At 35.5% G+C, this 25592-nt stretch overlaps 1 protein-coding gene across 2 annotated transcripts in view; it reads right to left on the reverse strand.

Annotated features, from left to right (window-relative positions):
- pdm3 (POU-domain protein pdm3) overlaps window positions 1-25592 on the reverse strand; it is a 381040-nt gene that overhangs the window by 40354 nt on the left and 315094 nt on the right. For both annotated transcript variants that reach the window (XM_081739722.1, XM_081739721.1), the window contains exons 3-4: window positions 17726-17978; window positions 4851-5012 (exon numbers count right to left, since the gene is read on the reverse strand). In XM_081739722.1, the coding sequence (XP_081595848.1) occupies window positions 4851-5012; window positions 17726-17978 (415 nt within the window). The remainder of the gene's footprint in view (window positions 1-4850; window positions 5013-17725; window positions 17979-25592) is intronic.

The following is a 25592-nucleotide window of genomic DNA, read 5'->3' on the forward strand; positions in this document are numbered from 1 at the left end:
TAGAAAAAAAGGAAAAAATGTTCCATTGTTAGAGAATTTGAGGAAAAGCAGCGAAGAATATGGAATGAAAACGGGTGCTAAAAGAACGAACGAAACCCATAACAGTTAGAATGAAAGGAACTGTCTCAACTGTAGTAATTTCAGGGAAGAAAATAGAAGAGGTATGTAGGTAGTGTCCATAGCTAAGATCTAAAATATTCACAAGAAATAAACGAATAATAAGAATAGCAGAAAACTATTAGAAATGTGGATTGTGAAATATCTATTTTTTTAAAAAACATGAAATTCTGTACTGTACAAGGGAAAATGTAGACATTAAGAAAGAGTCCGTCTCCCTTAACCTAAAGGGCATAACATGGGACGTTAAACTGAGATTTCATTTTTTTCACAGTTAAGAAAGATTGGTTAAACTCAACTAAAAACTTTCGAAATATCTATGGACATGAACAAAGAAAATTGACTGTGCAGAACGGAAAACCATTAACAACGTGTTTCCTTGTGGAAAAATACTATATAATCCCGTAATTGTATATAACTGTATTACCCATGTTAATAAAATAAATTAGTAATGGAACTTGAAGATTAATGCCTTATTGTGTAAGGAATCTAAATGGATATTACTTTTATATGCTTTGTAGAACGTGGTTATTAGTGTGTTGGTTAATAAAGAAGTCATAATTGGATTATAAGTAATACTTTAAGTTGATTAATAGCTTGAAGCAGAAGCACTTTTGCGATATTACAAAGACAACATAATTTTCTGCATTACTTGAATAAGGTGCTTATTCAACATGTTTAGCATAATATGAAGTAATTACTCCAGTAATGCACATTATTTCCTTTAAATTGCGCAAGGAAATTTTATTAAATTTCCACAAAGGAATTTACGCAAAAGATTTTGAGTAAATGTAAAGGAAACGAGTACATTAATATATTATGTCATTATCTAAACAAGTTAAATAAACATGGGTATAAACTAATATGAGTTTGCACCATTGTGTGTTTTCTTAATATTATTAATATACAAAGTGTTCACAATTCATGAAATCCTCTCTTCTTCAAATTACTGAAATTATGATTCGAATTTATTATATACTAACACCCTTTCATAACAACTACAGAAAATTATTAAACATACCAATTGTTTTTTGTTTACTAGTATAAGGTACTGATGCTTATAAGAAACATCTGTAAAATTCATTCTAACCGTCCACATAAGTCTGTGGTGCTTGGGAGAAGGGTAGCAAGTCCAAAAACTCAATTTCAGGTCAAGAATCTTAAAAGCTTTTTAAAACCCACTTTGTTAGTGGATTGTGCTGACAATAGAATGTTATTCAATATTGATATTTTAAACGTTAAGGAAACAACATCCTATTGTCATTAACTCTTGAGTTTTTGAACTTGTTCCCATTCTTCCAAGCACCATAAAAAGAAACTAAAATTAAAAAAAAAACTTTATTTGCATTTGTTCACATAGAACGATAGTGTTTTAAAAAATAATTCCGTACTATGCATGAAAGAATAATGTTTTACATCAGAATAGCGATGACGGCCGATAGGACACATAGGATATAGTTCAGAATTAGAAAGAATGTTAAGAAGGTTGATACTATTCATCTGAAGATTAGATGATAACGAAATTGGATTAAAAGAAAAGTAACTCCAAGTAGTATGTGTTTACACTTAATATGTGCATTACTGTTAATATTATGAGAGCCACTGTGAAAATTGTGTGTGTTTGTGTCTCTGTTAGGAATCTGCTCCTTATCAGTGTATCCTTTTACGTTCATAGTACTGTACATAAGTAAATAATTAATCTACTTTAGTAGAATAATAACTATCACTTATTACTGGCAAACAAACAATACTTTTTAATCAAACAATTTAAGCAGAATAATAACTATCACTTATTATTGGCAAACAAACAATACTTTTTAATCAAACAATCTACTTAAGCAGAACAATAACTATCACTTATTATTGGCAAATAAAGAATACTTTTGAATGTCATAAAAATTAGCTTTCGTGCATTTTTCTCAAAACTTATACATGAAAGTTTGCGCTCAAGTGTGTTTATTTTGTTCAATTTGATGTGATCTATCTACTGACTGATATGTCTCATGTTTTGGCAAATATTACACTTAAACAAAAATAAATAAATAAATAAATAAAGTTCAAGAGTAAATCATCATTTTGCGCAATATCTCATTAACCACACGGCGTATTGTCATCTTGATAGTGTTATAATAAAAAAAAAAATCTTGATGAGAGAGTATACGCTAATATCAGTTTAATCTTAATAGCTAGAATGGTTATTGTCCAGCACTAATTTTTAGATTTACGAAAAAAAAATGGTTTGCCTCGATTTTCTTTAAATCTATGCAACAGCTTACTCATATACGAGTGATTTGGTTCAGCTTGATGAGAACTGTCAATTGGTATATGTTCTCATCTTTGGAATCGTTTTTAGTCAAGCACTAATAATATTATAGCATTTGTATTCACAACATGGTGCTGTTCTAGATCATTTGCATATTTCTACATAAAATTTAATAACTCTTCAAACGTCAACGAATCTAAATACAAATTTTAGGTGTTGGATACACGTTGGTTCTTCTGTAACTCAAACCTTGAGGTTGTTTCATCCCCATTGTCAGCGAGTTTTGCGGTTGATGAAATTAGTGGAAATATCTGAATATATATATATATATATCCCATTCCAATATACGTAAACAGGAAAATGAACTGAATGTGCTTGTTAGAATCAAGAAACTTAATTAAAACGCACAAAAACGACGAAAGTTATTATAATCTGCCAGCACATATGAACTAAGTAGATACAAAATGGATTACACTTCGTTAATTCATGTTCCTCCGTGTTATATAATTAAAAAAAAAAAACTGCTGATTAGGAAGTAAACAATTCATTTTTACAAGCAGAATTAATACGATTATGAACAAAATTTCAGACCTAATGCAGTTTTAATTTTAGAATTAATATTTTATTTAAAATATTAAAAGATGTTTCTGTTTGAGAAACAAACAAAAAATGAGTAATTACACAGTAATCTGCATAATTTTTAATTAACACTAGCAAATAAAAACTGCAGGAAGCATCATTAAATAAATGCTTAATCAAATTAAAAACAGAACCAATAAATGGGAATATCAGCTTATTTTGTTTTTCAAGGAAATATATATATACATATATGAAATAGCAAATATTATTAGTTTATTATTTTATATCTTTCAATACATAAAATACACATTTGCGTTGAAATTTTGTTAAATAAAATAATTGGTTTGTTGTTTAGATTTGTTTTAAGAAGTTCAATTTTCATACAATGTACAATACATTAGTACATTTATGAAGGAAATAATGATAATAATATTTCTTGTGTTAGAGACCAAATATTGTTAAACGGATCTTGAGGAACATGGTATCGCTTTGTATCACTTAGTCACACATTCTTGCCTTTTACTCACTGTGAAATCTTTTGTGTGTTTTTACTATGTGTACAAAAATCTCACTCTAATGATGTTTAGTAATGGAAGTTGTTGGCCAAGATGACAACTACTTTGGAAAGGTCAGACCAGGGCTCCTTCGTACAAAGCGCATATGAAGCACCAATAATTTTGTCCAAGTTGCTCTGAAAGTGATGACATACATTTCGCTGTACTTCAAGTGTATACAATAAATGATCGTTACTATTGTAATCTTCTAGAATGCCACCTATATGTAGCACTCACAGAGAAAGCGATAATATGTGTTGGGAATGAACCCCATCAACTTTCATGACAATGTAAGGATTTACACTGCTGATGCTCTTATAATTCGTCTTCGCTGTTGGTAATGGGAGATACTGGACGCTTCACCGTACTCAACCAATATGAAACCAGATGATAAAAATCTCTTCGCCAGGATAAAAGAATCGCACCAAGAGAAACGTTACAACACAAGAGATCAAATTATTTGTATTGTAGGTCAATCTAGGACATCAACCGAGATGGACGCGATATTTTTGTATTACACCTTTCATAAGTGTAAGACTAGATGTAGACGAGGATGTAGAATGAAAGTAATTTTGGTCCTGGTAATAAACTGATTTTTCAGTTACATAAGTGTTATCATTATTTTTTGTGCAACTCCTCTGTAGAAGTTGATAGTTAAGTTGGCCAAACAATGGTCACTAGCGTTTATTATATAATCTAACATATGTATAATTCCAGGATGTACTTTTATCTTTAAAAAAAAATACTGCCCTACAAAAATCTCGATAACACCCTGCAAAAAAACTACATGCAACTACAAATTTGTGGGTTTATACCGAAAATACCTATGTATAGAGATACTTTCTTAGAGAAATAATCAATGCTTACAGAAAATAACACACATAAAACTAAAGTGAAAAGTTATGAATAGGAGCAAAGTCATTAAAAATTCATTCAATATTGAGAAATAAGTTGGTCTAATCATAACAAATAGATAGAATGCTTGTTTCTTTGCACAATAGCATTAATTTATATTGCTAAAGAAAATGAACCACTTTAAAGTTTGTTGTTTTTTTAAATTTTTTAACGGTTGTGTGTTTTTTTTTCAATTTCCCCTTTTGATTTACATTAGAGTACCGGTATTTTACAAGTTGGTTTAAGAACTGTCAATCTAGCAAGAATGAAACTAATCCAGGGCTAAAATCTTGCCATATGTTCAGAATTATAAAGAAATGAATCAAATATGTTTTCAAAGTACACAATGATTTTGCCAATAACATTTGCAATTATATGCTGTTTCTAATTGATGTTTATTTATTCGTTTCAAATCTATATATTACTTGTCTGTTTTTACTTACCTGAAGAACTAACGCTAAGGTTAAGAGGAGTGTTGACAAGTTGTGTCGCTGCAGCTCCGAGCCCTGCGATTCCCTGAAGACCTGCTGCCAAAGATGCTACCTGCGGGAGGCTTTGCAATGTCGCTAAGTTTTGCAGGTTTTGTAGGCTTACCATACCCGCCACTGAAAGGATAGATTTAAGATATATTTAATATCACAGATAAGTAAGAAGGCAAAATATACAAAAAAGAAATGATATGTTATACTCGTTCTATCTCGAGCTCTAGGAGTTACGTTCTCAAAAAAAAAAAAAAAAAAAAAAAAAAAAAAAGTGATTGATTTTTGTTTTCCTCAACACACCTTTGCCACCTCCAATGAGTGATCGCGCTATACGCGTGTGAGATTTCCAGATTTGACCACTATAATCTAGTGAATTCTTTCTTTACACTATTCTATAAAAAGAAGTATTAAAAGTTAGCGTTTGACTGTTACTAGCTGGTGAAGTGTTTTCTATGATTTATTTTTCTGAGATAATTAGCCACGATTTATTAACAGTTTGCTTGTAGTCTTATTATTATAGAACTATAGTTTGTGCCTCTACACAAAACCAGTGGCGAAACTACGATACAGTAGAACCCCTATAATCCGTCATCTTTGGGACTAGGGGTATGGTCGGAACGCTAAAGAAGGTCAGATTATCAGAAAATATAATATGGATTTATAGTAAAATAAACAATCTCTGGACTCAAAAATGTCTATATTGTTCTCCACAGTAAAGACAAACGAACAGTAAGCACTAAAAACGGCACAATACAGTATAAAAAAAACCGCACGACGAAAGAAACGAACGATACAAAAGATGACGGAGCACTAAAGCGGATATGCGGTAACAGCAAGTAAACAACAGTGCCGCGACGGCAGTAAACGACAATGGGTCTCGTGAGCCACCGACGAGTCGGGACAAGTTAGGGCTCGAGCACGGTCGGATCAAACGGAGTAGCGGACTAGAGGGGTTCTACTGTAATTGAAGTTCTTCCTCAAAGAGCCTTAACTAAAGGCATAAATTAAAGTCCTTGACTCTATAAATCGATGAAGGGCTGTTGGTCAACAAAATGATGTGTAGTAAATTAGACGATGCGCGGTCAGTCCCAACAGTATGGAATTCATCACCTCTCAATTGAAGTAGTTTCACAGTTGTCTTGTAATGCCGGGTCAACATCCGAGTCAACTTTTGTGCACCGGGTCAAAATCCGAGATGACGCATCTTAACAAGTAACACGAAAAACTGTTCTTAAATTTCTTTCAAGTTATAAATCAAATATAATTTTAAAAATTTAGTTTTGGCTCATACGACGTCCATTTCCTTCTGCACATGCGGAATCTTTGGTTTACAGGAAATTTGATCTAATATTGCGTTAGTTCATTGGATAATAATAGGAAGAAAAGTTTAGTCAGGTCAAGTCAGAAGTACAGCTCTCAGGATGGTGAGTTCGAACCTAATTGCACAACAACATTTTCTCTTCGGTCGACTTACGTTGTATGATGAGAACTTCTTGGAATACTCCTATTTCCGAACTATTTCCTCATCACTTACTTACGTTCAGTATTAGTGCCTCTTAATTTAAAGGGCATAAGTGCAAGATATTAAAGAACTTATTTCAGTTATGAGAAAATTAACGTTAGTTAAGTAAGATCATTAAATAAAACGAAAAGGAGAAAACTTTGACCGCTCAAGACTCATATCACACTTTAAGAAAAACAATTTCCCTCAATGATTTCGTCTTTGCTGTGAAGAATTCAGGGAAGTACGTAGTCATGGGGAGAATAAGGAAAAAATATAATACCTTAGAAGTATCCTTAAAGATCAATTGGGAAATACTACACTAAATTTAAATCATACTTCACTGATTCTCTACTTTGCAGTGTCACTTGCCAGTGTGAAAAATTATACAGGGTGTTTCAAAACAACACCGACAACGTTTGGGAGGTGATTCCTGACACCAAGATAAGACAAAAAGTATAGACCAACCTGGGTGCACAAATGCTTCGTTTCAGAGTTATAGGTTGTCGAAAATATGAAAAAATGAACTTTAAGGACCCATAGCTCCAAAACTAAGGGACCTATCTTAGGCAGGTCAAGACTTCACGTAGGAACTAGTATGTACCCTATCCAAATGTCCAAGTTTCAGATTCCTGTGGTACTTCCGCAACAATTTTTATAGCGGTAATTGCTGAGTACTTCAAATTAAATGCCAGTAGCCAATATTCCTTCCTATCGGAAATATTAATGGGAAGTAAGAAGGAAGTGAGTTTTGCCATGAGATGTATTTACACTGGAAATATTAACAATGGGAAGTAAGGAGGAGATAAGTTTCGCCATGAAATGTATTTATATTGGAAATATTAACAACGAGAAGTAAGATGGAAGTAAGTTTTGCCATGAGATGTATTTACACTGGAAGTATTAACAATGAAAAGTAAGAAGTAAGTAAGTTTAACTATGAGATAAATATCTATATACACTAGAAACATTAACAATGAGAAATAAGAAATAAAGTTTAGCCACAAGATGAACTCACAATGGAAATATTAACAATGGGGAATAAGAAAGAAAGATATTTTGCCATGAGATGAATTCACACAGGAAGTATTAACAATCGGAAATATACGGCAGAGTCTATATTTAAGTATTCAAATCATTGGTCTAACAAAACGGAAGGAAATCTCAGGAGAAAATACGCCAGAACATTTAGTCGCTGGATTTAAACTTGAGATGATCTCATTGTGAAGCAAGACTGCTAATATATTTTTACATTTGCTCTCTTGATAAATACGTTAATATATATATACTCAACAGAATGTGCTTTCATTTATCGTGCATGGTTCCATGTTCGTTCCCATAGGAAAGGCTCAACATTTTTGGGGTTGATCTAGCATAGCGAGAAGTTATGCAACAATTGCAATGAACTCAGATTTAAAACACCAGAAACAACAGCGATGGGAGCCGGTGTACTGGGTGCTGACCACACATCATCCATCTAAAAACTGACTACCCGAATATAGTTTTTCATGGAGCTGTAACACCAGAGAGACTTATATTCAAGTGAAAAGTGCAAGAAAGAGTATCGCAATCAAAGAGAGCATCTCTTCAGATTAAAGTTACCTCATACTTTTAGGCAACGCCTATGAATTAACTAAGCACAAAATGTGAGCAGAATAATTGAAAGAGAAGGACATTGACTCGCAAATTAGACGTATCTGTGTAGATATACATAAGCCATCATATGCATCCATACATATATATAAAACTGTATAAATGAAGACAGTATAACTTGAAGATTCGTGACTTTGAATGTAATTATGTTGGCATGAATGCCTTTATAGATCATGATTGATTTCGTACAAATGCGCCGTTTCATATTAAACGTGCTAAACAAGAAAGAAGAAGAAACGTAATTGTTACGGAATTATACTTAATGCATTCTTTGTGCTTTGTCAATACAGGTTTTTTTATTTATGCACAAATAAATTATTGTTTCATGAATATCAAAGACCTAAATCGGCATGAGTGTACATAGTTTCGAAATGGATTAACCTGGCAGAGTATAATTTCTTTTTGTTTTATTACTTATATATAAAGAAGTAGGTTTTAAATATTAAAAGTGTTTAATTTAACATGTACATGTTCTACTTTCAATTTCTCAATCGCACAGTTAAACCATCATTCTTGGAAGATATGAACAAAATATTTTCTTTGAATAAAGGAATGCTTATTTGCTTAAGTTTTTCATAACATATTATGAATACATTTTTAACTTTTGTCTGTTCCTATGAGTACCTCTGAAAAATTACTTATTCAGATAATAAATATTACAAATACTATTCGCACGAAATAGATTGGATGGATTCGCGCAATATTATTCGATTAATAATTTTGATAATGAATAATTGTTCAAAAGTATTCCTTTAACGGACAATTTTTTGAATGAAATTTAAAAAAATATTCGAAAGTTATACTAATAACTGACAATTCTTCGAATAATTATTTGAATATCGAACAAACTGTTCAAAAGTTATTCTAATAACTGATAATTCTTCGAACAATTGACTAACAAACAATTGCTCGAAGGTTATTCTAATAACTGACAATTCTTTGAATAATTATTTCAATAATAAGAACGAATATCTATTCGAACATTATTCGAATTGATAGACAATTGTTTCAATAACTGAATCGATGATTGCAGAAAGAATCACATTGAGTCACATTTTTATGAAATTGATTTATGAACATTTTCCGATTCTTTAGTGGTACGGAATCGAAGGTTTCAAAACATTGCAAATGCAACGCTCAATTCTGGATAAGTGCAAAAAGATGATCATTCAAGAGATTTCAATTTTTTCTCTTTAAATCTCAAAACTATACAAAATAGACTCAGGTTCTTTCTGCAGCAATCGACTCAGTTATTTGAATAAGAAATAATTCTTTGAAAAAAATATTCCAGTAAAGAAACAACTGTTTTTGTTCAAAAATTATTCGAATAACGGACATCAGCTTGAATAATAATTTGAAGAACGAATAATTGTTCAAAAAAATCGTTCAAATAAGAGACAAGTGTTCGAATAATTGTAAATAAGTAACTAGCAGAATTGCCTGACCAGTATGCAACCAACAAGAGAGTAGAGTAGATTGGGTTGTCGAACTTGAGGGGCTTCTGAGATACTCTGTACAGTTTTGACTTTGACAAGAAACGGGCATGAACGTGTCATCCAGCCATCCGAATCAAGCCTAGTCCATTCGGTAAACATAACAAAGATATGTTCATGTATAAAAAATTAGGTGCCACGGACAATGGAGTAAGTCCCTGGGGCCCATTAATCATGCTAGTATAAAGAAAATCGTAGACTCGCAGTGAAATAGCTATTGCATCAACACTGTTCATTGAAAAGTCATGGTTTATAGTTCATTCTCTTTAGCATGAAACAAGCTATCCAAAGGTGCTATCCATTGATGCCCATAACGTACTTGCACAAGGAAAGTTAGAAGAATGTCGGAAAATTCCATCCAGAAATCCCTCCCATCAACTTTTTAACCCTCTGAAGTGGCCCCGGGTAAAAGTACATATATATCCAATTGTAAATCCGTAAATCCAAATATATCTCGAAAAATACTATAGGGTACAAGAAACGTGTGTATCAAGCTTTATATTGATAGACGGAATAGATAGGAGGGAAATGCTTGTATATCAATACACGCTTTTCCCTCATACCTATTCAGTCTAGCAATACAAAACTTAGTATACAGGTTTCTTAGCCCCTATATTATTTTCTTTAGATACATTTGGTTTGTGTGCTTTTACCCGACGCCGCTCCAGAGGGATCCAAAATTGATGGAATGGATTTCTGGATGAAATTTTCCCGACATTCTCCCAATTTTCCCTGTTCAAGTACATTATGGTCCCCTATACATAACTTGTATAGCTCTGGATAGCTTGTTTCATGCTGAAGAGAATGAACTATAAATCATGACTTTCCAATGAACAGTATTGATGCAATAGCTATTTCACTGCAAGTCCACGATTTTCTTCATACCAACAGGGTTAATGGGCCCCAGGGACTTACTCCGTTGTCCATGGCACCTAATTTTTTTGTGCACGAACACATCTTTGTTATGTTTATCGAATGGACTGGGTTTGATTCGGATGACCGGATGACAGAATCACGTCCATTCCTTGTGGGGAATGTGTGACTCCCAATCCCCATCGAGTCTAAAATAAGGGAAAAAAATGGTTTCGTACGAACTTAGATCTACTGAAGACATATATCTTTGTACAAAATTTGGTGACTCTAGGTGACTATATTCTTTCTATTTGAAAAGCTGATGACAGACACACAAACATGTTCTTTTATTTATTAGTATAGACTGATAACGAATTGTTATTAAAATTATTCGAATAACCATCTGGACACTAGGAAAAAAAATAACGCTAAATGTATAGTCGCCAATCCTGTGTTTTTACCCGTATAATGCCACTCTGATGGGGTACATTTATATAAAAGTAAAGTGGATGTAATGAACAGAGTTAGAGTGGGTCAGTTGGTCGTGGGTCAATATGACGTAACCCGCTGCAACCCCCACCAACCACCTTGACCCATTATCAGCTACAAATTTTGACCCACGACCCATTCCGACCCACTCTGCTCAGTGCATTGTAGACGGTCACTGGTGAATTTGTCTACGTTTTACTTTGAAGGCCTCCATTTCTCTTCGTTTTTCATTTGTTTCTATTTACTTCCTGAGATATAAGTATAGGCCTACCAAATAGAAAAAAAAATAAGGCACTTTTGGATATTGATATTTGTAATTGCAGTAATAGCAATAGGACTTTCTACTTGTCGAGTTTTACAGTTTTTTTTTTCATGTACGTTGTCCTACCTTACCTTGATTTGAAACTTTCAAATTTCATCCTATTTTTTCACTGAAAAGTATCTAATTCAACAAGGAAATAATTATATATGATAATTAAACTGAAATTCATCGTAATATGGCTCATCACAAACACTTTACTATTTTCTATTGTAAAAGTCAGACCTACTGGTATTGTTATAGAGCAGTACTTGAGCGATTAATCGTAGAAATTCAAACTTCGATTACTGGTAATTTCACAGCCTTGTTTTATTACAAGTTTAAACTCTTTAGTCAGTGGAGAAGAGGGCGTGGATCATGGGTCAGAGTTGATGATGATGGGTTTTGGTAGGTGGTGTGTTATGGTACAGGGTGTCTACTGGAATACCAGAAAGTAAATTCATGACTTTTTCATGACTTTTCATGACCTTTTTGTTCAAATTTTCATGACCATGGCGATAAAAATTTACCATTAGTAATAATAAACCCCTACCATCAGTGGTGCATCGGTTAAGATGAAGATCACATTATGTTCTTATTTGTCTAATGTACATAATGTCGATTAGCTGACAACTAATTTTAAAATGCAAGAGCAATTTAAAAGGCAGTAAACAAATTTTTAATTGCGGTTCAAGTATGGGTTTAAGGCTTACCAGGTTCTATAGATTTAAAAAAAATCTTGTGAACAGTCCCGTTACATTCAGCTAGGTTTTTTTATCTGCATTTTATGTACTCTTCTTAGAAGTAAAGAAATAGCAGATCAGAAAGTTGGACAGTAAAAAGTTGTTACTATATTACAGAGACTAGAAGATGAAATGGGGAGCAGCTAGGAAGACAGTAAAGTACCAGTTAACCAGCACTAACTGGTGGGGGAAATTCTCACAATTACTGATCTGATACAACTGTTTCAGTACATGCAGTATGAGGTATAAAAGTATGAAGTATAAAAATATACTCTGAGATTTCAGATTTTCATGACCAGTTGGGTAAATAAAGGACTTTTTCATAGCTTTCATGACCACTAAGCAAAATATATGACTTTTCATGACTTTCATGACTTTCATGACCAGTAAACACCCTGTGGTAGATCGTGGTTTATGATGGGTCATGTTTTCATCCATCTCTGGTAATAAATAATAACACTTAGATTTATGAGATGGTTATAATAAAACGTAATCCTTTGGAGTTGTCATTTCTTTAAGTTTTCTTTAAAATATGGATACTTTCTGTTAGTCTTCCACGCAGTAGCGTAGCCAGGATGCGTGTTTGCGGGGGAGGGGGCAAGTGCTGTTATAGGTGCATATAGAAACATTACAAACAAAGAAATATACAAACATAAAATATATATAAAAAAATTACAAACGTCAAAGTATCGAAGTACATTGTCGGACCTCTTTGCCCCTCTGCCCCCCTTCCCTACGCCACTGCTTCCACGTACCAATCGCATGCCCATGAGTCACATGTATATATATACCGCCTTATGCAGAGTCGTTTCGACGTGTGATTAGCGTCGTACTAAACTACAGACTACTGCAGGTAGTGTTGCCACGAGACGAGACATTTCTCGTGTCTCGTCTCGTCTCGTCTCGTAAACGAGACGAGATACGAGACGAGACAGAACCCTTTTAGACGAGACACGAGACGAGACAGACTACTTGTCCCGTATCGAAAACGAGACGAGACACGAGACGAGACGGGACGTCTCTTGAAATGTCTCGTCTCGTCTCGTGTCTCGAACATGAAAACGCTGGAGGGAATGGCCAAGATTGAAATTGCCAGTGGCCATATAGATTGCAAAAGGAAAATCCTCTTTGTGAGAAAACATGTTAAAAAGCCTTCATAGAAAAGTGTCCTCTGTCTATTGAATGAAACAATCGTGATACATTAGCTTCCAGGAATATCATCCTTAATGTCTTGTCCAGAGTTCCCCTTGCTGTAAACTGAGAAATTCTCATTTTTTTTCATTTCTGGCTGGAATGAAGACAAACAAAATCAAAGACAGAGAACATTTTTATAAGGTCAAGAAACCGAAGTACCACCACCATCTATTCAATTTGAAAACTGGGTATGATCTACACTCATTACAGGCTGTAGTTGAAAGTTCTGGCTGAGATGGCGGAAGAGAACAAAACAGACTACACTTGTCTTTATTCTCTGGTGGCGGTATTCTTTTTGCTATATGAACCGAAATTAACCGAAAACGGCAATTGAAGGATGTCATCTTGCAACTAAAATTTTGTCCTCTCTCTCTCTCACTCTCTCTCTCTCTCTCTCACACACACACACACACACACACACACACACACACACACATACACATAAAAAAACGCTTTTACCATTTGATAAATCGCTCGCTTATTATACAGTAGTCATGTTGTAAATTTCACCTCTTCGTTTGGAAGGCGGGCGAAGGACAAAGAAAGCAAAGATATTATCGACGAACCCTTAAAATTGTTTGCTTTCAGCAAATTTATGATACTAACAATAATACTTTAGGTGAAGAGGTTTTACAGGGGGACCTTCGTTTTGTTACGCGGAAATGTTTGATCTGACCAGAGTGCGAAATTGCCCTCTGCTTCCATGTTGAAAGGAGGGGAATACTTCCCTTTCCTAGTGAGTAATATTCATTAGGACCTAAATTATCTTCAGAAATGGTTTCTTACAAAGTGTAAAGAACATTTGGTACAACATTCATGGAACTCCGTTGAAAGCAGAAAATATCATGAGAATGATCAAAATTCGAACATTGAAGAACATAATTAACTGAAAAGAAATAATAGGATACCCAAACCATAATTTTAAACCTGCTATAAAATGTATATCCTATATTTTTACTAATTCCTTACTCCATTAAAGTATCCTGGGGAGGATATTCTCTCCAATTTTTTCAGACTGAATTTTTTTTATCCCGTACGATTTCGCCCCCTGACACAATACGAAAAAACAAATGCTGTTAAAATCCATACACATGATCCTTCCGGGACTCAACCCGGGGCCTTCAAGCCGATGGTCTATCGCCGCAGACGGCTCGGCTTGGTATGAAGATGTACATTGTATGATTGCGAATAGATCACGACAATATAAGAAACTTTAATCCAAAATGGCCACCCAAAAATCAACTTTTTTTTAGACCACTAGCTAATCTGGGTGTATTGTCATGAGTTTGTTACACAAGGGGGGCAACCACCATATAGTGGCACACACCCCGCGGTTATGGGAACAGATTTGTACCATGGAGGTGAAGACTGGCCCCAAGCATTCTTTGGTCCGATGTGTCGTTCAGCTCTCATTACTATGGCACTTTAAGTAGAGCTCACTGTGCAGTAACATATAAAATTTCAATCAAATACTTTCCATTACTCAATAAAATTATTTGGTTCCGAGCTTTTTTTTAAAAAAAAAAAATTGCAACAAATCTAAACATGCTAAAATGGAAAGTAGTTTTTGGATTGGTATGGGTTAACACTGTGAAACCTAAAGGCTGGAATATGTGAAATCAAAGTGTACACACATATCTATCTCTCTATTTATCTATATATCTTTCCATCTCTCTCTCTCTCTCTCTCTCTCTCTCTCTCTCTCTCTCTCTCTCTATATATATATATATATATATATATATATATATATATATATATATATATATATATATATATATATATATATATATATATACACAGACACTATAAAGCAAGTGGGCTGATAGTATACAAGTGTCGGGGATGGTGACACCTTTACATCGAACTTTGCTTGTCGTGTAAACATTATGCCTTTCGGGATCCGGGGTTTTTGGGGTATTTTTTAGACTTTCAGTCAAGCAGCTACTGCATCGTCACTATTTATCCCAGGATCATGGTTCATACCTCATTCTCTTCAGAATGGCTTTCAAATGGCTTTCAAATGGTACCACTTGCATGCTCATACCGTATGCCAGGAGGGGGAAAAAGTGATGTCAAAGGGAAAATTTCGGGGGAAAATTTTTTTTGCACATTTTGGGCCCCTCTGGAACGGCCCTGTGTGAACGTAGAGATCTCAAGAAAATTTGATACATAGTAATTGGTAGACTGAACGTGTGTGCCAAATTTCAAGCTTCTATCTTGAATACTAAGGGCGGGAGAAATTTTATCAAGAATCCACACAATGCTCCAAATTACCGCAAAACGCCATAATCTCAGGTAAAAAAATTCCTGAGACATCTCTATTTACCCTAGGACTATAATCCGCCAATCATTCTCTTCAGAATAGAACTGCCTTTCAGACGGTACCATTCACATGTCTCCATCATGTATCTTAGGCGGGAAAATCTCGAAAAAGGGATTTCTTGGTCAAAATATCCCTTTTTCCAACTTTTAGCCCCTCTGGACCCCTTGTTTTAACGCAGAAATCCGAAAAAAAATCTGTTAAATACTACTCGGTGGACTGAATGTTTGTGCACAATTTCTACCTTCTAGGTGCAAAAATAAGCCCGCCAGAAAAAAAATACCGAAAAGTCCCATATTCCCCTATACAGAAGTACGTTTTGATAAAAATTCCCTGACACATCCCTAATTACTCTAGGACTATAATCCGCCAATCACTCTCTTCAGAATAGAACTGCCTTTCAGACGGTACCATTCACATGGCTCCATCATGTATCTAAGGCGGGAAAATCCCGAGAAAGGGATTTTTTGGTCTAAATATCACTTTTTTCAACTTTTAGTCCCTCTGGACCCCCCTGTTTTAACGCAGAGATCTGAAAAAATCTGATAAATACTACTAGGTGATCTGAATGTTTATGCACAATTTCAATCTTCTAGGTGCAAAAGTAAACCCGCCAAATATATATATATACCGACAATGTTCCATATTCCCGTATACAGAAGGCTATTTTGTAAAAATTCCCTGAGACATCCCTAATTACCCTAGGATCATGGTTTGCACATCATTCTCTTCAGAATAGAACTGTCTTTCAGGCGGTACCATTCACATGTCTCCATCATGTATCTAAGGCGGGAAAATCCCGAAGAAATGGATTTTTTGGTAAAAATATCCCTTTTTCAACCCTTTGCCCCTCTGGATCCCCCCCTGTTTTAACGCGGAAATCTGAAAAAATCTGGTAAATACTACTCGGTGGACTGAATGTTTGTGCAAAATTTCAATCTTCTACGTGCAAAAATAAGCCCGCCAAAAAATAATGAACATAGGCTTAATAAAAGAAAATATATATTTTAGAATTATGACGTCATCACCTCCTATGTCTCGACGCAGGAAGGTATGAAACCATACGTAATGTCTTCTACAATACCTCTGGACCTGAAAAAAAACGGACGAAAAAGCTCAAACAGGAGAGTTAAAACGCAAAGTACCATGAAACACCCGTATGATACAAATTGTACCATCGGATCCCCAAAGGGTTATTTGACATTAGTGTCTTCATCTTCGACGTACCTATGAGCAATTTACTGTATATTCGTGTATTGAAACTGGTGAAACAAATTTCAATGTTTCAGAATGTAAAAAATAAAAAATAAAAAAAAAAGCCAGGGTCGAGAAGCCTCAGACAACTAACAGCAGAGATATATTATCTTGTAAACTATTTGTCCTTGCCTTGTGAGCTTATTTGAATTTATTTTTAAGACCTTTAGGCAACTTTGGCCCACCCGAATGTATGATGATGGGAAAATTAGTGGAATGAAGAAAGTGGTAGGATACAGGACAACTTCGAGAAAACACACACATTCGAAAAATGAAATGAAATCTTTGAGTTTTACGTACCACGATTATGCCGGTTAGGCTAAAGGAGACGGTGATGATGAGTAATGAATGAAATGGTGAAATGAAGAAAGTGGGAGGAAACGGGGGAACCCCGAGAAAACCCACGCACACGGTGTTTGTCCACCACAAAGTTTACTTGGCGGGAGCTGGGATCGAACCCGAGACCCTTAGCACCAGAAGTAAACGCTCTACCACTGAGCCACCGCGGCACCCCACATACACTCAATGTTTGTCCACCACAAAGCTCGCATGGCACTAACCGAGATTGAACCGACTACCACATACACCAGAGGTGAAGGCTTCACGGTGTAGCTACCGTGACATTTCTTGTCTTGTGTGTTCTGGGTAATACTTGTAACTTAGTTGTATCTTGATTAGCATGGTGCAGCCTGCTACATTTTACTTTCGTTCCCATGGTATGCTGCTATATTTTTTACGAGACAAGACGAGACAAACGAGACGAGACGAGACGAGACGGGACAGAACCTCTCGAGACGAGACACGAGACGGGACGAGCACATTTTTTCGAGACGAGACACGAGACGAGACAGACTTTGCACGAGACGGGACGAGACAGCCTGAAGTCTCGTCTCGTCTCGTCTCGTGGCAACACTAACTGCAGGAGACTTATGTTAGTCGAACTCTTTAGTATGGCTCTAATCGCGCTTCAAAACGTCTCTGCATAAGGCCCATACAGTATTAGAAGTTGATTAATTTAATCGGCTCAGCAATTAAATACCTGTTCCGTTGATATGTGCTGCTTTCGTAGCATCCATTACTGCTTCCGCTGCCTCTGATGCTGCCGCTGCGGCCGCCGCTGCATGCAGTCCATTTAAGGCCTGAACCCCATTGACACTATTGATGGCCATGAGGAGGTGTTGGGGCAGTTGTCCCACTGGCGTTGTCGTCGTTGTCTCACCGCCACCGGAGGAGGGCATCGTTGATTCAGGCGTTGACACACAAGGTTGTTGGCTACTGGGTGATGCATTTGCCTGCAAAAACACAGAAATCCAAATCGTTAGAAAATTACACCATATGTTGTTAATAATAAAAACATGTTTATAATTTTTTTGGACATATAAATTAAAAATACATTCGTAGTACACTACTATGCATAGTACTTTTCATAATGCTGCAAAGTTTACTGTATTACTCATATATCGTTTCCATTCCTGCAACATGCATGCTATGTCTTCCGCCTTGAGTTTTATTTTGTTACCTGTGAATATAACATGTCTCCCATTCAACTAATTTTACTTGGTAACACTTCATTGTGATAATAACATACATTCAGCCCTCTAGGGGCTAGCGAATGCGTGCCTTTCGTGCACGTGGTCCAAAGTACTATTCCCAATGAGAGAGCATTGAATGTTTTGGATTCTACCTTTTTAGGTAGGGTTATCACACTATCAGCCATAATAAACTTAGCTTTTTTGGTGCCCTAACCTCATTGCAGTATTGTAAAACATTATCTTTAGTTTTACATACTTTTATAATAACAATTATGATATATATATATATATATATATATATATATATATATACAGTGGCGGATCCAAGGGGGGGTTAAACCATAGTTTGTTGCTTCATCCAGTGTAAAGCAGGATTGAAGCCTCTATTTTATCCAGTGTATACCTGAGCGTCAAGGGGGGGCTAAAAGCCCCTATAGCCCCCGTGGATCTGCGCCTATATATATATATATATATATATATATATATATATATATAATCTTAATTTATAGCACATTAGAGTATTAATAAAGAATGCTGCACCATATATAATCTTTGGATCAAAAGTCAATAATACTTTTCCTAATCATCATTACTGAGACAGCCAGGGATGAAATAAGAATGTCTCCGGTACTGGTTAGGTAATTCACGTTCTAGTGGTGGAAGGAGTGAAGGCAAACCTCCCATAAAAATGTCCCGGTTTGAGAGATTTCGCTACCAACAAAGTGTATCTGTTTGAGAAATGTATCTCCCACCAAAGTCTACCGGTTTGAGAGGTTTACCTTTCGCAAAGTGTCTCGGTTTGAAAGGTTTACCTTCCACCAAAGGGTCCCGGTTTGAGAGCTTTACCTTCCACTAAAGCGTACATGTTTGGGAGATTTAGCTCCCAACAAAACGTACCTATTTTGAATAGCAGAAATAAGGTATCCCTAACTGTAGGTTTGCGTCTCATACAAACACAGTGCTGAAAAAGGGCGTTAAACTGCAAGAAAGAACATCAGTAATGTATTTTGAACGCTGAGCTTAATTTTATAGTAAATACAGGGTTTCTTCGAGTGACTAAACTTGCGCAGCACTGAAATGCTATTATAGTAACATACAGGCGGGTAGCCAGCCCAAAAATGTAGGGGGGGCTGGTAGAATTTAGGGGGACCCGATCCAACCATATTTTAGTTTATCACCACATTATAGTTCATTTGCAAGCCTTCCGTGAAAATTTAAGGGGGGCGCAGCAAAAATTTAGGGGGGGGTAGACCCCCTTGGATACGGGCCTGGTACCATATCTAACGTTTAATAAGCAACATTTCTCTACTGGGTTACGTTATTCATCGATAAACCTTTTTATTGTAGCAACTGAACGTTGCGTTGCAATGTTAATGTAATTGAACTCAACTGAAAATGTATTAACTAAGGCGATTAATTCTAACAATAACATTCGTTGAATATTATACTATTCATACCTTGATCCTAGCTTCACAGACCAATAGGTGCAATACTGCGGAACGGTAAACTGGCCAATTGACAACGCTGAGTCTACGCTGAAGTTGGCCACTTTGTCAATCAGCTCAATTGCTAAGGAACTTAGGTCAAAACTGTTGGACAAATATGGCCAATTGTTGGTTAGTCAATACACTTACGCTTTAAAATACGTTGGGCCAACGTATTTTCCACCAAGTTTCAACCATGTCGACCATTAGTTTATGGAAATCTTACCAAATATGCAGCCAGAGTGTCGAATTATACAACATGAAATTATGATGTTTTGAAAATAACGTACTGTGGGGAAACTGTTTAGAATTCGTTGTGTAATTAATTGGCGGTTATTTACGGAAATTTTCAACGTTTTTTTTTCAACTGATTTATTATAATATAATATTAAAATGTGTCACTATAGCACTGGAAGTTCGTCCTTGTAAAATTTAGACGGATATCTAATGTAAGGACACTGATTCAACAGACAAAGGAAAAAAAAAAGTCTAGTCACAACATTTCGCGCCACTGACTGAGAAGAGTTGAAAAAAATGCAACGGAAATTTACTTTGCAACGGTGCCGCACTAGCCACGCTCTTTAGTCTGTAAAAGAACAATAATTAAATTCTTTGATGACTTTTTACACCAAGTAAAAGAATTTAAAAAAAGACAAACAAAAGATCGCAAACCTCAAAACGGCCCGCGTCGGCAGTAAATTACAACCAATTTTTACTTACGTAACACTTCTTTAACTTGGAACAAACTGGGAGCATTTAACTACAGTAGTTCCTAACAATAGGCAACATAACAATTGTAGATATCATATACATGATTTATTACTCATATTTCATATTTTGAAATTATCCAGTGGCGTATACGAGAAATCTTGCTGTGTAGGGGGGCATGTAGGCATGTGTATAAGCATTATTTCCTCTGCATATATGAATGTCTGTGTATGTGTGTATGTTTGCATTCTTATGAATCAATGCAAAGGCCTATTCCACACACGTTCCACAAAACTACCTTGACGTAAAAATGCTTGGAGCACAAAAGAGCTGAACGGTTGTGCACGGCGGGGCGCACATGTTTAACAGTTGCAGTACTAATGAATCTACGCTATTGTTATGGGCCTCAGGCTGGGTATTCAAGGTTTGCCAGTATATACGAAACTAGCTCCACCTTCCAGCAATTTATCCGTGTAAACAAAGGCTGCGTTCATTTTTACCTGTCAAGTTGGAGCTGCCCAGTTCATTACGGGTCATTGTTTTGGCGCTGGATGTTCCCATAGATCACCCGTGGAAAATATATATCGTAAGCTTTGCCTGCTTGGTTGCTTGCATCTCTCTCACCCTCGCTTTCTCCCCTCTGCTCCCGCCACTTTCTCCTCAAAAACTGGAAATGTTTGGCTTGAAAACCGTGTACAGTACTTTGTCAGAGAGGAGGAGGAGGGGGTCTGTTTTGTATCAGACTACGTACGTATATACAGTTGTTCTTTCAGTCCACTGTATTATCCAATAGAAAAATGTTAATAGACTTATCCTAATCTAGGAAACAGAAATAATAATAGTTCCACTGTTAATATTATCCACATGACTTATACCATGCACTTTGAAGACATTACTGAGCAAATTAAACATTCAACACATACTCATCCTTAATAAATTTGTATTACTATCTGCATCCAGAATAATAAGAAAGCTTATCAATAACCAGAACACATAGTAGATAAGAAATGATCTTATGGTTAAGCCCAAGGGAATCTGAGATGATAATAATAATAATAATAATAATAATAATAATAATAATAATAATAATAATAATAATAATAATAATAATAATAATAATAATAATAATTATTATTATTATTATTATTATTATTATTATTATTATTATTATTATTATTATTATACATGGATAAATATCTAGCACCTTCAGCTTCGGTATTTACTGTGAGGACTCAATCGGCATTGTCCTGGTATCATTAGGAAAAGCATTTATAGTTGATTTGAGGTTCAGAGTCTCGTTCAGCACTGAGGCTATACGAGACATGAGCCTACGGTTTAACGTGCGATCCGAACGACGTGAACTCCCGCCGGAAATCGAACTTGGGTCTCTCGCGCCGAAGATGCGTACGCTGTCCATATAACCGCGAATAAGCTCGGAAAAGTACATTAGGAAATTTATTTAGAAATCAATTGAAATTTCTTTTTAGTCTGCAGTAATGACTTTGGTGGCAAAATAATAAGAGCACCTAAAGTAGTATGAACAGATTTTTTTTTTAAGTGTTAGATTTTTTTTTATTCCGGGGAAGTATTTGAAAATTCAACAGATGTTTCAAAAATCAGCGGATGCACATTTATTGTCATGGAAGTGGCGAAATTACAAAACTATAAGCATCTTGAGTCCATGGCTCTTGTTAGAAATTAGCATTCTCGTCCCCGTTTGCTGCAGACCCGGATTCGATTTCCCTGGAACCTCATTAAATTCAGATAAGTTCAGGTTCAATATAAACTCTGTGCTGAAAAGGAGGGGGCGTTAAACTCCAAATCAACCATTCATTCGTATTAAACGATTTTTTCTTTCTTTTTAGTCTTATCTTATTTCAAGAAGTAATGCAATTCTTCCCACACAAAAGAGCTGCATGCGCCGCTATTATTAAAGTAACACAATTTGTTTCCTTGAAATCAAGAGTAGTTCTTTTCTGAATGGAATGATATTTATCCTTATTTTATTATGTTGGTCGATCGGAGTTCAACGTTACTTTTCAGTACAGAGACTACACAAGACGAGACACGAACTACTGTTTAAAATGGAGTCCTCAGGTTTGTATCTGACGCAAGTAACCCCACGGGAAATCGTTTCGGAACACGCACTTTAGTCATCGGCCAAAAGTGTGTACTAATTAGTGATAGCACAAAAACCAATTTTTGAACATTAAAAAAAAAAAAAAAAAAAAACTGGTTTTTCAAACCGTTTCGATTATCTATAAAAAAAATGGTTTCGGTTTTAAACCTGGTACGGTTTTCTATCAAACCTGTGAAGCTCATTCGTGGCTAAGCGGTTAGCGTGCACGACCTTGGCATGGAAGATAGGGTTCGATTTCTAAAGGGAGCCCATGTGGCTCGGATTCACGTTAATCAGTAGGTCATGTCTCATATAGCCTCACAACTGAAAGGGACACTAAAATCAAAAACAATCTATCAAACCTGCTTCTGTTTTTAGCCCCGTTCATTTTTTCTTTTCTTTTTTTTTTCTTTTTTTTTTTTTTAAGTAAAACAAACTTCTTGCTTCTTCATTACGTTACTTGGAAATGAGTATTACAGAAACAAGAAAGGATACAGGATTCGGCGAAAATCTCTATGATTTCAGAAAAGAAAAGTATTGGAGAAAAATGAAAACGGTTTGGCTGAAAAATCGAACCGATTTTGGTGAAAACCGAAATGACGGTTTTCCGGTTTTTATACAAGCCGGTTTTGCCATCCCTAGGACTAATCTCTCTCTCTATTATATATATATAAAGTCCAAACTAACTGATCAACGCTAAACTGCTTAAGCTAAAAACTTGAAAATTGGACAATACATAAGATTTGTGACAAAGTACAAAACTAAGGAAGGATTTTTGGGGGGGGAATTCGATGTTGCAGGTAAGGGAATGAGGGTTGCAATTATTATAATACCGTAAAATGTCCATATATCGGAATCCTTTAAATTTAGAGACGTATTAAACTTAAAGTTGGTATTTAGACTTTATTTAAAATAACTAAACAGAGTTTTCTTTTTAAATATAGAACCTAGAAGGGAAGATAATAGGCAGGAAGAAAAAGGGGTTGCAATTATTATAATAATATCTGGCAATCCCTTAAGGTTATACGAAATTGGTATTTAGATTTTCATTTAAAATAATGAAACACGTGTTTCATGGGCATTTTTTCTTAATGTCTGATTTAAAATGGAAGTTGTTCAATGTGCTTTCTGTTACTTCCTTTCTTTATTTTATTTATTTATTTATTTTTGTGTGTGAGAAACAAAAAAATACGAAATGGAAAGAATGCATAAAATATTAATGCTGAAGGGTAGATGATCACCCACACAGTGGAGTCAAATACGTAAGATAATTTATCCACAGATGTTAGTTACCATGGTAACAGATAGGGTGACACGCTAAGAGATGTACCGGTAACAGGAAAAAGGGACGAGGGTGATTATATCAGATTACAAACTTTTTTTTTATAAGCCTTACTGAATTCGAACATACATACTGCTATAGAAGAGATAAGAAAATTGACAGAAGTAATTTTGGACGTGGAGTGTAGGTAGAAATACGAATCCTTGGAATTTTAGTTAAGTTCTCAATATTAAAAAATAATAATTAATATTTAAAAAATAATATTATAATAAAAATAATAATATTAAAAAATAACTTCTGTTTGTGAAAGTTGCAACATGAAGAATAAATTACGGGATTACGTACAAACTCACAGTATTGGTAAGACAGGAGGAATATGGCATACGAACGATTAGAATTTCAGCAGGATGGCAAACATATGGACCCAGCATCACCCTCAATTCGGTGCCGCAATAAACCGGAACTGAACATGACCTGGTCGATGACAAAGGGCGTTCAAACAGGACCGCATGATTGGTTTATGGCAGCGGTAGCCAGCGCGCGGACCAACAACCTGTGTGTGAAACGACGTGGCAGTCTGTTTCATACTATCTGTATCGATGTTACTCTTTTTTACACCCTCTAGCGGGCTATTGAACAGGTAAGTAGACCCCTAGTAATTTCTGAAATTAAAAATAGTTCTCAGATCTATAACCGATGGTCTATGGAAAGGCGACCTCTCGTACCGCGAAATTAGTGGGCATTCAGAGCATACCAAGATGGTGGTGATGCCTGTGTGAAATAATTAACAGACGAGAATTGTAACCACGGACAATTGGGAAGTGGACCACACAATGTAACCACACCACGGAATGACAGGCACTTTATTCAATCGCAATGACGGACCGCGCAGGGACCTTCATAGTGTTGGCACGACGATGGAGCACGCTAGATAGGTGTTCAACCTGTCCTACAGTGTGTTTCCACGAGTGCTAGTCGCTATCGTAATAAGTTCAGTTTGCCAGCATGCATTGTTGAGTATCACTGCGGCTGAATGACGTGGAGCGACATTCGGTACAACACACAAACTCGACTGCAATGCATTGAGATTAAACTTACCAGTGACTTCCACATGAAGGAAGTTCTAGAGGTTCAGATCATACTTTCTTTCAGACTATTTAAGTTGTATCAGGATAATGATCGAAAACATATGTTCCAGAACGTTCATGTCTCAGAGAAGAACGAATACTACCGTTTTCCATGTCTATACGGTAGCTTGAGATGCCACCCATCAAAAGTAAATGGAATATGGTCGCTCGTTACCTTGCTCATTACAGTCCTTGCAGCAGATAGTGTCAACGTCTTTTAGACTCGCTTCTAAGCAGCGTGGCAGACAATTCCTTGGGAACATATTCAATGATTGTTTGATTCGATGCCACAAATAATAAGGGCTGTGATTGCAGTTAAGAGACGCCATATTGATTTATCGAAGTTAGAGGTGTTTTACAGTTCTGAAATCGTAATAATCTTTGTGCAGTCATCTAACGAAACTATGGTACAAAAATTCATTCCACCCACCTAGTATTTGCGATTTTCACAATAAACTAGCGTATAAAAATTAAACATTGAAACAACAGTTTCAAGGGAAAATATTATTGATGAATATACCAGTATTTCCCAGTTTCCATCATATTATAATGTCAAAATTTTCTTTTCTTTCTTTATTCTATTCTTTCTATTTTTATATTTTTGTTTCACATCATCCATTTTTTGAAACTTTTAATGCCTTCTGTCTTTCCTTT

Source organism: Thermobia domestica, chromosome 15 (genome assembly GCF_964235325.1).
Source record: "Thermobia domestica chromosome 15, izTheDome1.hap1.1, whole genome shotgun sequence".
Taxonomy (NCBI): Eukaryota; Metazoa; Arthropoda; class Insecta; order Zygentoma; family Lepismatidae; genus Thermobia; species Thermobia domestica.